Source organism: Balaenoptera borealis, assembly GCF_965194805.1.
Source record: "Balaenoptera borealis genome assembly, chromosome: 12".
Classification (NCBI taxonomy): Eukaryota; Metazoa; Chordata; class Mammalia; order Artiodactyla; family Balaenopteridae; genus Balaenoptera; species Balaenoptera borealis.
Window position 1 is genome coordinate 86,513,996 of NC_138869.1, and position 17,018 is coordinate 86,531,013.

Here is a 17,018-nt window from a genome sequence, read left to right on the forward strand (position 1 = left end):
AAATAGACATTTCTCCAAAGAAGACATACAGACGGCCACGAAGCACATGAAAAGACGTTCAACATCACTAATTATTAGAGAAATGCAAATCAAAACTACAATGAGGTATCACCTCACACCAGTTAGAATGGGCATCATCAGAAAATCTACGAACAACAAATGCTGGAGAGAGTGTGGAGAAAAGGGAACCCTCTTGCACTGTTGGTGGGAATGTAAATTGATACAGCCACTATGGAGAACAATATGGAGTTTTCTTAAAAAACTAAAAATAGAATTACCATATGATCCAGCAATCCCACTACTGGGCATATACCCAGAGAAAACCGTAATTCAAAAAGACACATGCACCCGAATGTTCATTGCAGCACTATTTACAATAGCCAGGTCATGGAAGCAACCTAAATGCCCATCAACAGAGGAATGGATAAAGAAGATGTGGTACATATATACAATGGACTATTACTCAGCCATAAAAAGGAACGAAATTGAGTCATTTTTTGAGACGTGGATGGATCTAGAGTCTGTCATACAGAGTGAAGTAAGTCAGAAAGAGAAAAACAAATATCGTATATTAACCCGTGTATGTGGAACCTAGAAAAATGGTACAGATGAGCCAGTTTGCAGGGCAGAAGTTGAGACACAGATGTAGAGGACAGACATGGACAGCAAGCGGGGAAAACTGTGGTGGGGTGGGGATGGTTGTGTGATGAATTGGGCAATTGGGATTGACATGTATACACTGATGTGCATAAAATTGATGACTAATAAGAGCTTGCAGTATAAAAAAACAAACAAACAAACCAACTAATACTAAACTTTCATTGGGTTATGTGTATGGAAATATGTTAATATAAATGTTTCAGACATTACATGAAATTTCTAAATATCTTATATGTTCTGGTATAATGTTATAAGTCATAATCCTAGTTATTACTTTAAAATGTATATCTCAGAAATAACTAATTTTCTTGTCAACTGCATTATTATGAACTTTCATCAAATCTTTAACCATGGTCATTTTAAACTCTTTTGTCATTTACAGACAGTTCTGGGTGTACTCTGATGCTTTTGCAAATATGTTCCTATAAAAGGGTTTCATCTTCAAGAAATTCATGGAAAAGACTCTGACAAGTACAGGTTTCTGGTAATTGACTGTACTGCTGAACTGAATAAATAAGCATTTTCAGAACTCTAATGAAAAACTGATGAACTCATAAAAGTGCTAACAAAAGATCAAGATGAAAAAAAATTAATTACATGGGACTGAGTGAACTCATGAGGATGAGTATAATTTTTGTGACTTTCTGTTTGAATTAAAAAAAAAAATCCCACAAGGACTCAGAGGCAAAGAATATACAAATCAGTTTTCACTGCAAAGTAAAGGAGCTGCTACAGTGGAGGATTACTGGACTGAATGTCAATATTATGACATAGTATGAGTGTGTTTCATGTTTGGTAATTGCAATCATTGTTGCTTTTGTTGTGGTCATCCATGTACAATGCTTGATGTCAGTCTATTTATCTCTTGTAAAAATAAAATACAGTGTGTGTGTGAAAATAAAATTTCTCTCTCAAAAAAAAAAATGACACAAACAGATGGAGAGATATATCATGTTCTTGGATTGGAAGAATCAATATTGTGAAAATGACTATACTATCCAAAGCAACCTACAGATTCAATGCAATCCCTATCAAATTACTGATAGCATTTTTTACAGAACTAGAACAAAAAATCTTAAAATTTGTATGGAGACAGAAAAGCCTCTGAATAGCCAAAGCAGTCTTGAGGGGAAAAAACGGAGCTGGAGGAATCAGACTCCCTGACTTCAGACTATACTACAAAGCTACAGTAATCAAGACAATATGGTACCGACACAAAAACAGAAACGTAGATCAGTGGAACAAGATAGAAAGCCCAGAGGTAAACCCACGCACCTATGGTCAACCAATCTATGACAAAGACGGCAAGGATATACAATGGAGAAAAGACAGTCTCTTCAATAAGTGGTGCTGGGAAAACTGGACAGCTACATGTAAAAGAATGAAATTAGAACACTTCCGAACACCATACACAAAAATAAACTCAAAATGGATTCGAGACCTAAATGTAAGACCGGACACTATAAAACTCTTAGAGGAAAACATAGGAAGAAGACTCTTTGACATAAATCACAGCAAGATCTTTTTTGACTCACCTCCTAGAGTAATGGAAATAAAAACAAAAATAAACAAATGGGACCTAATGAAACTTAAAAGCTTTTGCACAGCAAAGGAAACCATAAAGAAGACGAAAAGACAACCCTCAGAATGGGAGAAAATATTTGCAAACGAATCAACGGACAAAGGATTAATCTCCAAAATATATAAACAGCTCATGCAGCTCAATAGTAAAAAAACAAACAACGCAATCAAAAAATGGGCAGAAGACCTAAATAGACTTTTCTCCAGAGAAGACATACAGATGGGGGCTTCCCTGGTGGCGCAGTGGTTGAGAATCTGCCTGCCAATGCAGGGGACATGGGTTTGAGCCCTGGTATGGTAAGATCCCACATGCCGTGGAGCAACTGGGCCCGTAAGCCACAACTACTGAGCCTGCGCGTCTGAAGCCTGTGCTCCGCAACAAGAGAGGCCATGATAGTGAGAGGTCCATGCACTGCGATGAAGAGTAGCCCCCACTTGTCACAACTAGAGAAAGGCCGCGCACAGAAATTAAGACCCAACACAGCTAAAAATAAATAAATAAATAAATAAAATAAAAAAAAATACAATGATACAAATCACACAGGTAGAATAATGAATAAATATTAAAAAAAAAGACATACCGATGGCCAAGATGCAGATGAAAAGATGCTCAGCATCACTAATTATTAGAGAAATGCAAATCAAAGCTACAATGAGGTATCACCTCACACCAGTTAGAATGGGCATCATCAGAAAATCTACAAACAACAAATGCTGGTGAGGGTGTAGAGAAAAGGGAACCCTCTTGCACTGTTGGTGGGAATGTAAATTGATACAGCCACTATGGGGAACAGTATGGAGGTTCCTTAAAAAACTAAAACTAGAGCTACCATATGACCCAGCAATCCCACTACTGGGCATATACTCAGAGAAAACCATAACTCAAAAAGACACATGCACCCCAATGTTCATTGCAGCACTGTTTACAATAGCCAGGTCATGGAAGCAACCTAAATGCCCATCTACAGTTGCATGGATAAAGAAGATGTGGTACATATATACAACGGAATATTACTCAGCCATAAAAAGGAAGAAAATTCGGGCATTTGTAGAGAAGTGGATGGATGTAGAGACTGTCATACAGAGTAAAGTAAGTCAGAAGGAGAAAAACAAATACCGTATATTAATGCATATATGTGGAATCTAGAAAAACGGTACAGATGAACCGCTTTGCAGGGCAGAAATAGAGACACAGATGTAGAGAACAAAAGTATGAACACAAAGGGGTGAAAGTGGGGGTGGTGATGGTTGGGGGGACGAATTGGGAGATTGGGATTGACATGTATACACTGATGTGTATAAAATAGATAACTAATAAGAACCTGCTGTATGAAAAATAAATAAATAAAATTAAATTAAAAAAAAAAGAAAGGAAGAAAGAAAGAAAGAAGCATGCTGGAGAAAGCCTACATTTCTGTGAACACACTTAGTAGAAACCTGGGCTTTAATCTGCCAATGAGGGCTCAGAAGGAAATGAGGAACATCTTATTGGAAACTAGAAGAAGAGGAAGTCTTTGTTAAGTAGTAGTGGAAAGCTTAGCTAAATTATCTCCTACAGTTATGTGGGAAGCAGAACTTGTAAGCAATGAACCTGGTTATATAGCTAAGGAGATTTCTGAGCAACGTGTTGCAGGTGCTGCTTGCTTTCTTCTTACTGTTTATAGTAACATGTAAGAGGAGAAAGATAAATTGAGGGAAGAAGAGCTAAAGAAAAAAGGAACCAGGGTTTGATTATTTTGAAAATTCTCAGCCTCTCCAGATGACAAAAAGCATTAAAATTAGAAATGAATTTTCAGCACTATCAGGAAAGCATGGCATAGAGAAAAAGCTGAGGGTATGACTCTACAATTTTAGTTAAAACCTCAGAAAGACCTAAGCATCAAGTAAAATTCAGTCACACAACAGGCCCTTTAAAAATACTAAGTGTATGCCTCATAGAACCTCTCAGTTAAACAGGCCCTTTAAAAATACTAAGTGTATGCCTCATAGAACCTCTCAGTTAAACAGGCCCTTTAAAAATACTAAGTGTATGCCTCATAGAACCTCTCAGTTAAACCATAGCAATTCTAGGAAGCTTAAATATCTTGTCCCTCAGCCATCTCAGCAAGAGCCCAAGATCTTGAAAAGATCTGTGTTTGTGGCCTTTGTCTAATTGTCAACACCAGTGAAATCCATGGAAGGCCCACAGTGTTTTATAAGAAGGTTAGTCAATAAAATCACTGGCAGTTCGTACTGAAAAGGATGAAGAGAATGCAGAACGGGAAGGAAAGGTTGCTGTCAGGCCCCCCCAGATTCTATTGGTAGGAAACAAGCTGATAAAATGACTCAGGTACAAACAAGTGCTGCCTTTCATGAAAAAGGAAGGATGACTAAGAGGGTGGAATCAAGCGTCCACAGGGCAGAGCCAAAAACCCTGAGAATTATTCTCAGGTCTCGAAACTTAATCAGGACCATCCCATCCAACATTTGCCCAGCTGAATACCAGAATTGCTATGCAATAGTATCTCCATTATCCCCCCTCCCCATATTGAATGGGAATGTTTACAGCTGTTATCCGACGCCTGTCCTACCATATGTTGGAGTGTGTGAGGCAGATAATTTGTTTTTAGTTTTACAGATTGACAAATTGAAAAGAACTATATTCATGGAACTTTATCCATGCCTGGACCTGATTTATTTATATGAAGAGGTTCTAGATGTTGAGCTGATACTGTAATGGGATGAGAGCTTTGGTGTTCATGGAGGGGGTGAATTTATTACGCATATGGGATGGACATGAATTATAAGGGGTCAGATGACAGACTGGTGGACAGACTTTAAGATGGCCCCCATGAGCCCCACATCCTGGCATTTGCACTCTTGCGTTATCTTCCTTGAGTTTGGGCAGGACCTGTGACTTGCTTCTGATCAATAGAATACAGCATGTGTGATGTGATGTCACTTGTTACACCTTGTTACATAGGACTGTGATCCCAAATTTGCAAAGACACTTCCTCCCTTGTTGGCTTTAATGAAACAAGTGGTCATGTTGGGAGGTTCATGTGGCAAGGATCTGAGGCCAGCTTCTAGGAGCCAAGGGCAGCCTCCAGCAGACAGCCAGCAAATAACTGAAACCTTGAGCCCCAAAACCACAAGAGACTGAATTCTGCCATCATCCACATAAGATGGAAACCAGTCTTTCCCCAGTAAAGTTTTGAGATAAGACCCCAGCCCTGCTGACACCATTTTGGATGGGATGGTCCAAAATTGAGTGGACATAGCTAAATCATACTCCACTCCTGGCCCACAGAAACTGTGAGATAAGTTGTGTGAGATAAGATACTATTGTGTTAAGCAGCCAAGTTGGTGATAATATTGTTACAGAGCAACAGAAAACAAAGGTTAATAAACAAGAATCAATTGTATTTTTAAAAAAAGTTTATTTGACATTTTATTTTATTTTCTTTTTTTTGGCTGTGACAGGTCTTAGTTGCAGCAGGCAGGATCTTTCCTTACAGCGTGCGGGCTTCTCTCTAGTTGTGGCGCGTGGGCCCTGTAGTTTGCGGCATGCGGGCTCAGTAGTTGTGGTGCTCGGGCTTAGTTGCCCTGGGGCATGTTGGATCTTAGTTCCCCAACCAGGGATCAAACCCAAGTCACCTGCATTGGAAGGCGTATTCTTTACCACTGGACCACCAGGGAAGTCCCCCCAGTTGTATTTCTATACAGTAGCAATGAGCAATTCAAAATATACGTAAGAACACAGTTCCATGAGTGATAGCATCAAAAAGAATAAAATATTTAGGAATAAATATAACAATTAAGTGTATAATTTATACTCTGAAATGAAAAAAAATATTGCTGAAAGAAAATAAAGGAGATCTAAATAAATGGAGAGACTTATCACTTTCAAGGATCAGAAGACTTAATATTTTTTTTTTTGGCGGTGTGGCGTTCGGGATCTTAATTCCCCGACCAGGGATCAAACCCATGCCTCCTGCAGTGGAAGCACGGAGTCTTAACCACTGGACCACTAGGGAAGTCCTGACTTAATATTGTTGAGATGGCAATATTCTCCACACTGAGCTACAGATTCAATGCAATCCCTATAAAATCCCAGTTAACTTCTTTGCAGAAATTGACAAGCTAATTCTAAAATTCATATGGAAATGAAAGAGAACCAGAAAAGCCAAAATAATCTTGAAATGAAGAACAAAATCAGAAGGCTCATACTTCCTGGTTTCAAAATTTACTACAAAGCTGAAGCTATCAAGATAGTCACAGGAACTATATATCACAGGAACTATTGGCTGCTAAACCCTTTGCTTTCTTCTGAGGACTAGCCCACATCTTTGTTCCTTCTGCTCCCCTGGCTTTAGCTACAAGTTGCAGGTTGTGTTGTACTGGGTCCCCCTGAATGACCTTGCGCTTGATAATAAGAATTGGTGTGATGAGGGCTCACCTCCTACTGCTGCTGTTCCAGGGAATGCCGAAGGCCATTCTTGCCAGTGAGTATGGCCGTTGGGATAGGGTAGGGTGGGGGTGTGGTGATTTATGGGAGGCAGGATTAGGGAGATTAGAGAAACAGAAGGTAGGAGAAGTCCTGACTTCTGGTCCCTACTGGCTCCTATCAGGGTATGCTTTCAACCATCCAGATGTGAGCAAAAGAGAAGCCGGGTGGAAAGGGAAAGGGGATGTCCTTTGTTTTTGTTTTTTAATCTTTCTCTTGGCTCTACGTCCTTGTCCCAAGCTTTACCAACCTCCCTCACCCCCAGCAACCCACTGTGGGGGTCTGAACCTGGTCCACTTGAACCGCCAAACCAGGGAGGAGAGCTTCCCTCACCCTCTGAGGCAACTCTGTGACCCAGCAGTCCTCTCACTTTGCCCAGAGTAGGCAGGGTAACTGCCCCTCCCAGGTTCCTCATAACAGTTTCTGTCTTATACAAACAATGCTCCTGCTGAACTTATTTGAATTGGACATTTTATTTTTATCCCCAGTTTTTCAGGTAAAATTGACATATAACATTATATTAGTTTAAGGTGTAGGATATAATGATTTGATATATGTATGTACTGTGAAATGATTGCCAATGTGACTGATTAATTAGCTGTTATAAGTCAAAGGCAGTGCATTCCATAAAACTTGGAACTGGAGGGAAAAAAATCACCCCAAATCAGAACATTATTTTTGTGTATTTATTGCCGATTTCCCCCCTAAATATGTAATTTTGTTTTTCCCTGTGGCCTTGCAGCATGTGGGATCTTACTTCCTCCACCAGGGATGGAACCCATATCCCCTGCATTGGCAGGCGGATTCTTGACCACTGCGCCACCAGGGAAGTCCCCAGGTTTGTTTTTTCTTTTTTAAATTAATTAAGTTTTGGCAACACCCCATGGCCTCCGGAACTTCCCCGAGCCGAGGGATCGAACCTGTGCTCCCTGCACTGGAAGCTCGGAGTCTTAACCACTGCACCACCAGGGAAGTCCAATTCAATTTTAATTGTATGTTTATTACGTTCCATATATGGCTATATTTTTCCAAGTTGCTACATCACTCTTTTAACTTCTCTGTGGTTTTCTATGTATAGATGAACATTATTTGCATTGGGTGAGGAAGGAACCAAGGCTCCTAAGCTGAGAGACCTGCCTAGGATCTGAACTCCAATAAGGGGGTGGGTGCCTCTAGACCAGCCCTGAGCTACTGGCTGACTTGGTGTGGCGTTGGCTATGCGGGACCGGGAGCGTTTCCTGTTCATCTGGGACTTTCTCCGAAACCAATTCCAGTGGGACTTTTCCAGAGAGCGTTTTTGCAGTGCTTATCTCTCTCTGGCTGGTGCTCTAGTTTCCCTCCCCAACCCTTTCCTGTTCGCCCTCAGCAGTTTTTGTACCTCTAAGGCCCCGCCCTGTTGGGTAAAGAGCTGGAGTGAAGCCGGCTGCCCCGGCGCTGAGTGCCCCGTCCCGGTTGTGCTGGGGGGCCTTGGGGCCAATCATAACAGCTGAGGCGATGCTGTGGGCCCCTGTCCTCTTTCACTCCTTCCTGACCTTCCTGCCAGAGACCCGAGCCCGTTGAGTGGGGAACTGGGGGCAGCGGGCTGGGAAGAGTTGCAGGGGAAACCGAATCCGGCAGAGGAAAACTCCAGAATGGAACTTCAGAGCACTGGAAGCTCAAGGGTGACTTTACAAAATCTTGGTGCAGGCTGTCACAGGCTTACTATTGTGCGGGCTCTGTCAAAGAAGGGCATGTAGTGCAAACAAGAAGGAAGCTGGCAGATCTCTGAACGAGGCTGGAAGTTACGAATTATGTATTCTTCCTCAGAATAGATGTTTCTGGTTCTTCAAAGCCACTTAGAAAAGAGGCTTGTTGAATATTTCGAAGGGCAGAGCCACAGCCAGAAGCAAGAGTTTGGGGTCCATGGTGTCCAAGGTTTTAAATCATCTTTCTTTACAGTTTAAAGTGTGTGTTTATTTATAAAGTATGTAGATGTTCCATTGTACCAATACATTATGCACATTATAAAATTTTACAAAAACAGAAATCTAAAAAGATGGGATAAAATATTTTAAATAACTTCTTTTTTATTTATCAGAAGCTTGGTTAATGACAGAGTTGAAAGAGATAACACGCACAAACATTCACATTTATTCAGATGGAAGAAGTGCTTCACTGATGTACTCGTTAAATATGACTCATCCAGGAAAACCCCGACCCGAAACTATGTAAAGCTCTCCCCACCCCAAGCTGCTATTTTTGGATTTTCCTTTATGCAAACTAATAAGAAACCGTTGTCTCCAGCCTCAGGTGTCCTATGCATGGTTGCTCAGCAGCTGTTGTTAAACTTCAGAGTCTAGAGGTGTACTAAGAAAACCAGATGGAAAGCCAGGCTCATGACTTAATTGCTGATTAAAATGTTTCTGGACTAGCAAGGAAAAACTCGATGGAAAATGAAACAAATTCTTGACATTCATATCTGGCAGCATGAATGTGATGTCGGTTTCACTCTTTTTTTTTTTGTCTCACCTATTTATGAGCAAGAGAGAGAGAGATGTGTTCTAATTAAAGCTTTGCTACTAAGCTTCAGTTTTCTCACCTCTAACATGGAATTTAAATGTCACTTCATACAGTTATTAAAAGAATTAAAATAAAACAAAGAAATAATAGCAGACCACAGAGGAAATGCTCCAACACAGTGATAATATTTAGGAAACAGACTTTATTTCTGTGCAAACCTAACTGGTTTGGTGAGGGTGTTTAATGGGAGTAAGGTGTGAACTTTTCCATATTTGTACATTTCCTGTCTGCCTGAATGGACCAAGTCATCCAGGATATGGCTGCTGGACTGAACCTTAGAAAGAATAAAGGGGAGTTTGTATGCAGTGTCTTTCGTCTTTCTTATGCTCTTTTTTTTTTTCTTTCTCTTCACCATCATTCCCTGGAATTCAGTGTCTCTGAACATCTAACAACAGCCTTGCTCCCTGCATAGCCCCTGTTCAGGTGCAGGGCCACAGTAGGGATTGGCAGAGAACAGACAGAGGGACCGCTGGCTTGCATGTCCACTGTCTTGGTTCCTCAGGAAGGACTTCTTGACTTGACTCAGCAGGTGCTTCTTCATGGAGTCTAGATCTGAGTGGGGTCAGAGTCAGTTCACGGTGAGAGGGACTTATTCATCAAAGGAGGAGACCACACCAAGGGGTAAAAATGGAGAGGTTCTTCTTAACAGAGAAAAACAATTCCGTTAAAAGCATATAAATGATATGAATAAGTAATTTACAGAAGAATAAATTCAGTTGCCCAGTAAACATGAAATTATATTCAACCTCTCTAATTACAACATAAGTACATTAAAAAATATATATTTCAACTGCCATTTGCAGCAATGTTGATAGATCTAGAAAATATTATGCTTAGTGAAATAAGTCAGACAAAAAAATACTATATGACATCACTTATATGTGGAATCTAAAAAATAATACAAATGAATGTATAAACAAAACAGACTCAGACATAGAAATCAAATCTGTGATTACCAAAGAGGAGAGGGCAAGAGGGGAGGGACAAATTAGGGGTATGGGACTAACAGATACAAACTACTATATATAAAGTAGATAAGCAACAAGGATTTATCGTATAACAAAGGAAATTATACCCATTATCTTATAATAATCTATTATGGAATATAATCTGCCAAAATACTGAATCACTATGCTGTACACCTGAAACTAACACAACATTGTAAAGCAACTCTTCAATTAAAAAACAAAAAACACACTTTAATTCTGTAGAAAAGGCCCTCCCAAGTTTTTGTTGACTTTTTAAATAATCTATTGAGTGAAACTTGCTTATTAAATAATCTGTTGAGTGACAAACAAAAAACTATATATTGCAAATTCTCCTGTTAATGTGGGTATAAATTGATGATCTTTTTGTGGAGCACTTTGGTACTACCTATTAATATTCAAACTATTCATAAGCTTTGTTTCAACATTTCCACTTAAATTAAGAATTCATAGAAACACTTTCTCTAGTATGCAAAGAAATAAGTGCAAGAATACTTTTGAGGCATTATGTATATTAGTGAATAATTGGGAAAAACAGTACTGGAATAGTTAAATAAGCTATGTACATACAGTGAAATACCACACTTGTCATTAGGAAAAAAGATAAGAGTCTATATATATGGACAGGAAACATGTCCACATGATAAATTAAAAGTGTAGAACAATCTGAATTGGAAGAAACATTTATTTCAAACTTCCATCCATCTTTACTAATGTATGAATAGGGGAAAAAAGGGGGAAATTTAGAACAAATAGTTAATAGTGGTTCTCTCTTGGATATTATTATGGGGCATTTGTACTTTCTATATTATATATCTGCTATACATGAATTTATGTTCCTGGTACCTTTGTAAGGTATATGGATTTTTCACTTATTCCTCTCCCTCTCATATACATATGGTGTATATATGTATAATACACATATATTTTTATATATACATTTGTATATGTACTATGTAATTATGTATTTGTGCTAAGTGCTTGCGATGGTTAATCTCATGTGTCAACTTGACTAGATCCTGGCACCTAGCTATTTGGTCTAACACTAGTCTAGATTTTGCTATGAAGTTATTTTTTAGTTGAAATTAACATGTAAATCAGTAGACTTTGGAAATTCCCTGGTGGTCCAGTGGTTAGGACTCGACACTGTCATTGCCAGGACCCCAGGTTCGATCCCTTGTCGGGGAACTAAAATCCTGTGAGCCACATGGCATGGCCAAAAGAAAAAAAAAATCAGTAGACTTTGAGTAATGTAAATTACCCTAGTGATAATGTGGGTAGGCCTTGTCTAATCAGTTTAAGGCCTTAAGGGGAAGACTGAGGTCTCCTGAGGAAGAGGGAATTCTGCTTCCAGACTGCGTTTGGACACAAACTGCAACATCGAGTCTTCCTTAGGTATCCAGCATGCAGGTCTGCCCTGCAGATTTGGACTTGCCAGCCCTCCAAGACTGCATGAGCTAATAATTCCTTAAAGTAAATCAATCTCTTACTCTGTATGTATGTAAATATATATATACATATATATTTGTATGTGTATACATATATATTTGTATGTGTATACATATGGGTGTGTATATATTTATTTCTTCAAATTCTCTCAGTGCGTACTCTGTGTGGGATTTGAATTCACTTATGCCAAGTGTTGTAATTGTCTTTTTCATTGTTTTATGTTGTGTGCCGTGTGTCTCTTATTAGACACACGTGCACACACACTCATTCCCTAGATCCTCACTCAGTAAATTCTGGAGCTTGCTCTGACCCACTGTCTCTTGTTCTTACCTCAGGATCACACTCTCTGCATTATTTCTACTCGGCTGTGTCTGAGCCAGCTCCAGGAGTCCCTTCATTTACTGCTTTTGGCTTCGTGGATGACCAGCCCTTCATTCGCTATGACAGTGAGGAGATGAAGGCAAAGTCTTCTGTTCAGTGGTTGATGGAGGAGCCGAGTTACTTTGAGGATGAGACCAAGATCTTCACAAGTCGGATGAAGATTTTCCACTTAAATCTGAGGAATGTGCAGCAATATTACAACCAAACCATGGAGGATGGTCTGAACAAAGCGCTGGCACAAAAGCAAACAGGTAGGTGCCTCAGAAAAAGCAGAGGGAAGTGGTGGTTATCACATCACACCAATCCCCATGGGTGAAAGGCCCTCTCTACAAGTGTTCCCATAGGATCAGGCTGGGGAAGGAGAACGTGTACAAGTTAACACTTGAGAATGAAAGCTGGGCTAGTCTGGTCACAATGGCATAGGGTCTGTTTGACATGACTTAATAATTAATAAATAGATGAATTAAGCAGTTTTATTGGGTCATGGACATATGCTTAGTATGTCTCTTTTGGGTGCTGGAGGTGGGGATCCAGAAAAGTATAACCTGGTGTTTGTCTTCAGAGAGCTTACAATTAATATGGGAGGGTACTCACACTTCTGTGAAAACTTTATTAACCCTTTGATGCATACCCAGAGATGTCAAAGACAGGAACCTCCTTAAATGCCAAATGAGAAGCAGAGAAATAGTTTACTGAGGTTCATAGGCAACACACCCCAGTGGTCAGAGTTTCATGAATGAGGCGGAACTTTATATAGAACCTGATGGATGTGTATTACTTAGGTCTATGAAGAAAGTAAAAGATGTTTCAAGCAGTAGGAAATTAGGGTGCAGCAAGGTGTGGGGTGGGATTTGGCATAGTGAGTTCAGGGGATAGACTGAAGTTTAATCATTTCTAGTTAATGGCTCTTGAGAGTTTAGCTCTGTTGAAACAAGTCTGTAAAGGGCCTTGAAGCCAAATCAAGGCATAAACCAGTGAGAAGTACAATTCAAGCTGAATACTGAGGCTGCTCAGCTTTTACCAGTTGATCCTTCTAGGAGCATGAATTCAACAAAGGTCTATCAGATGGTTACTTCACAGGCACTGACATAGTACCTGCCATCTAAGGGCTCACAGCATAAGAAGAGAGTGATGATACACAATAAGGTTAGAGTATGTCAGTGTTGGACTAGGAGTTTGAGCTGGGAGACTGTGGGAACCCAGAGGAGAGTGTGGTGAATCCAGGCTGCAGTGATCTCAGATTTATTTATATTTGACTTTGAAATTCATTCAAGAAATTTTTCAGCAGTTTGGGCTTATTGATGTTATTTGCATTCTCTAGTACCTCGTGTATTAGTCTGCTCGGGCTGCCATAACAAAATACCACAGACTGCATGATTTAAGCAACAGAAACTTATTTTCTGACAGTTCTAGAGGCTGGCAAGTCCAAGACCAAGATTCAGCAGGGTTCACTTTCTGGTGAGGGCTCCCTTCCTGGCTTGCAGTCAGCCACATTCTCACTTTCCTTGGTGTACTCACATGGAGTGAGTGAGAGATCGCCCTATCCCCCTAATCCCTGTTGGATTAGGGCACCATGCTCATGACCCCATTTAAACTTAATTACCTCCTAGAATCTCCAAATAAAGTTACATCGAGGTTTAGGGCTTCAACATATGAATATTGGAGGGATAAAATTCAGTCCATAGCATTCAAGGAAAACTGTACTTAGCACTCTGTGCCCTCCTGTGTTAATGCTGTGTAGTGTGATCCTGTTTTCAGGAACTTGTGCTTAGAATCTGAGACTCTTAGCACAGAAGAGACCTGTAAGGTCATAATCTAACCCTCCATTTACACAAGATAAATGTGGAACCCTGGAGGTTGAATAACTTGCCCAAATAACACAGTTCATGGCAAAGTCCAAATCTGTAACTCCCCATCCATGGCTTTTTCAGTACCTCCTGGAACCAACCATAGGCCACTCCCCACAGCAGAGCTGACAGCCAATAAAAGAGATCAGTATCAGGACAAAACTAGTTTGTCTATAGAATGTGAATGGCCTCTAAGGAGAAGATAAGAGATAAGATGGGAAAGCGTGGGGGAGCTGGAACCATGGATGTGGAGGCCTTGGAGTCAGGCTCCGCCTGACTGACACTGCTTGGTCCCTGGGGGTGGGCAGGTCCCCACACCCTCCAGTTCACCTTCGGCTGTGAGCTCCAGCAGGACGGCAGGCCCACGGGGCACTGGCAGTATGGCTATGATGGTGAGGACTACCTGAGCTTGCATACGGACTCTCTGCAATACACAGCAGCACCATTCATTGCTCAGTACACCAAATGAAAATGGGAGGCTGGTGGGAACTTCATTGAGAGAGACGAGAACTACTTGGAGAAAGAGTGCGTCCTGTGGCTGCAGAGATACTTGAAATTTGGAGGGGAGAGCTTGAACCGCACTGGTAATGACCTCCCACAGCCCACCCACTCAGCCCTTCCCCCATCCCCAGCTTGGGCCATTCTCTCTCCAGAGTGTGGGTGAGGTGAGGGGGTCTCCTCCAGAACTGATCCAGCACAGGGGTGTAAGATATTTAGTGTGGGATGGCTGGGGCCAATGTGCTGATGATGACTTCCCTGCAAGCCAGAGATGTGGACTGGGGGGCTTCCTATCTTGAGTCTCCTGGATGGTGCCATCTGACCCACCCATTCTTCTTCTTTTTTTTTTTTTTAAAAGCTTTGATTCAAACACTGGTTTTTAAAAAATTAATTAATTTTTTGGCTGCATTGGGACTTAGTTGTGGCATGCGGGATCTTCGTTGAGGCATGTGGGATCTTTCATTGTGGTGCGTGGGGTTCTCTCTAGTTGTGGCGGGCGGGTTTTCTCTCCTCTAGTTGTGGCACGCAGTGTCCAGGGCACATGGGCTCTGTAGTTGTGGCGCACGGGTTCCAGAGTGCATGGGCTCTGTAGTTTGCGGCATGCAGGCTCTCTCGTTGAGGCGTGCGAGCTCAGTAGTTGTGGCACATGGGCTTAGTTGCCCCGTGGCAAGTGGGATTTTAGTTCCCTGACCAAGGATTGAACCTACGTCCCCTGCATTGGAAGACGGATTCTTTACCACTGGACCACCAGGGAAGTCCTGACCCACCCATTCTTATTAGGCTCAGGAAACTACTCTCAGGAGGGCACAGAGCTACTTCATAGAACCTTGGAGGTTTTTCACCCTTTTGGCACTTTTCCACTAGATACACACCTGTATCTAGAAACATTGACCAAAGGCTTGATAAGAGTGGAGAGTCTTTGAAAAGGCTCTTATCCTGGAGGAGAATGTTAGATTGAGTTCCCACACCCTTGTCTTTAACCTGGCTCAGCTTAATATGGGTCCCTCTACCTTCAGATAGAGGAAGCTCCCTGTCTCCCCCTGGTCAGCAGCCAAACCATCAGGAGTTGTGGTGTCTTGGTCTTTGGAGTCGATGCCACTCAGTGAGCCCTTGCCTGAGCCCTCCCTGCTTTGTCTACCACAGAGCCTCCCAAAACACACGTGGCCCAACACAGCGGCCCTAATAGGAGGTCACCCTGAGATGCTGGGCCCTGAGTTTCTACCCTGCAGAGATCACCCTGACCTGGCAGCGTGATGGGGAGGATCAGACCCAGGACATGGAGCTTGTGGAGACCAGACCTGCAGGGGATGGAACCTTCCAGAAGTGGGCGGCTGTTCTTGTGCCTTCTGGAGAGGAGCAGAGATACACGTGCCATGTGCAGCACGAGGGGCTGCCTGAGCCCATTACGCTGAGATGGGGTAAGGAGGGGAATGGAGCGGGGAGATTCTCAGGGAAGCAGAAGCCCTTCTGGAGAACTTCATCAAGGTCAGGACTAAAGACTGAGGTCTGGGCCCCTTCCCTTCTCTTTCCTTCCCAGAGCCAACTTTCCTTCCCATCTCCATCAAGGGCAACACTGCTGGTGTGGTTTTCTTTATGGTCACTGGAGCTGTGGCAGCTGGAGCTGTCGTGGTTTTGATGTGCAGGAAGAATCAATCAGGTAGGGAAGGGAGGGAGGGAATCTGAGTTTTCTTGTCCCGCTGTGGGGTTTCAAGCCCACGTAGAAGTCTGCTTGCCTCGTTACTGGGAAGTACCATCCACACATGTGTGCTTAGTAAGTTTGGGACCTTTTGCTTTCACTTATTCTTTGTAAGGCACATGTGAAAATCGAGACCAATATCAACGTGATGAATCTGGTGACGGGGACATGATTCCTAGGATTTGAAGGTCAGGGAATGTCACTACTGAGGACAGGCCTCCAGGAGGGTGGTTGGTCCAGTCCCTGCACATCTACTTTCTTCATGTTTTTGGATCCTGCCCTGGGTTTTCAGTCACAGTTCTGGAAACTTCCCTGGGGTTCAGGACTAGGGGGTTCCTTTAGGGCCTCATGACCTGCCTTCTCCCTGGCTTCTCACAGGACATTGTGTTTCTTTCCTCAAGTGGAAAAAGAGGGGCTATTCACAGGCTGCAAGTAAGTATTGAGCAGAGGTGGTGGTGGAGGGTGAACCCTGAGATCCTTGGGATAGTGCAGACGGGAGCCGATGGGGGAGCTCACCCACCCCATGATTCCTTCTTTAGTCACACATCTCTGGGCTCTGGCCACGTTCTGTTTTGTTCTCCCCCAGGCAGTGACAGTGCTCTGGGCTCTGATGCTCTCACTGATTCTAAAGGTGAGGCCCTAAAGGCCCCAAAATGGGAGAGAGGCTGGGGCAGAAGGAACGCACTGGGTTATGGAGATTCTTTGAGTGGGACATTTTGAGCATGTGGGGGGCTGTTAAGAATGGACCACTTACGGTGATTGACCTGAATTTGTTCATGATTATTTTCTTTCACAGTATGAGAGAATGGCCTTGTGTGGGACTGAGTGATGTAAGATTTGTTTATGCCCCACCCCCCTCCTTTGTGACTTTGGAT

General features: G+C 42.1%; 1 protein-coding gene across 1 annotated transcript in view; it reads left to right on the forward strand.

Moving 5' to 3' along the window:
• The window catches only part of LOC309607935 (HLA class I histocompatibility antigen, alpha chain G-like), a 49,673-nt gene that overhangs the window by 27,844 nt on the left and 4,811 nt on the right, over window positions 1-17,018 (forward strand). Inside the window, 10 exon segments of the mRNA XM_082347087.1 lie at window positions 4,851-4,988; window positions 6,597-6,725; window positions 7,470-7,565; window positions 12,057-12,353; window positions 14,258-14,415; window positions 14,419-14,533; window positions 15,591-15,632; window positions 15,635-15,865; window positions 15,985-16,104; window positions 16,522-16,575. Coding sequence (XP_082203213.1) covers window positions 6,635-6,725; window positions 7,470-7,565; window positions 12,057-12,353; window positions 14,258-14,415; window positions 14,419-14,533; window positions 15,591-15,632; window positions 15,635-15,865; window positions 15,985-16,104; window positions 16,522-16,575 — 1,204 coding nt within the window. The 5' untranslated portion in view covers window positions 4,851-4,988; window positions 6,597-6,634.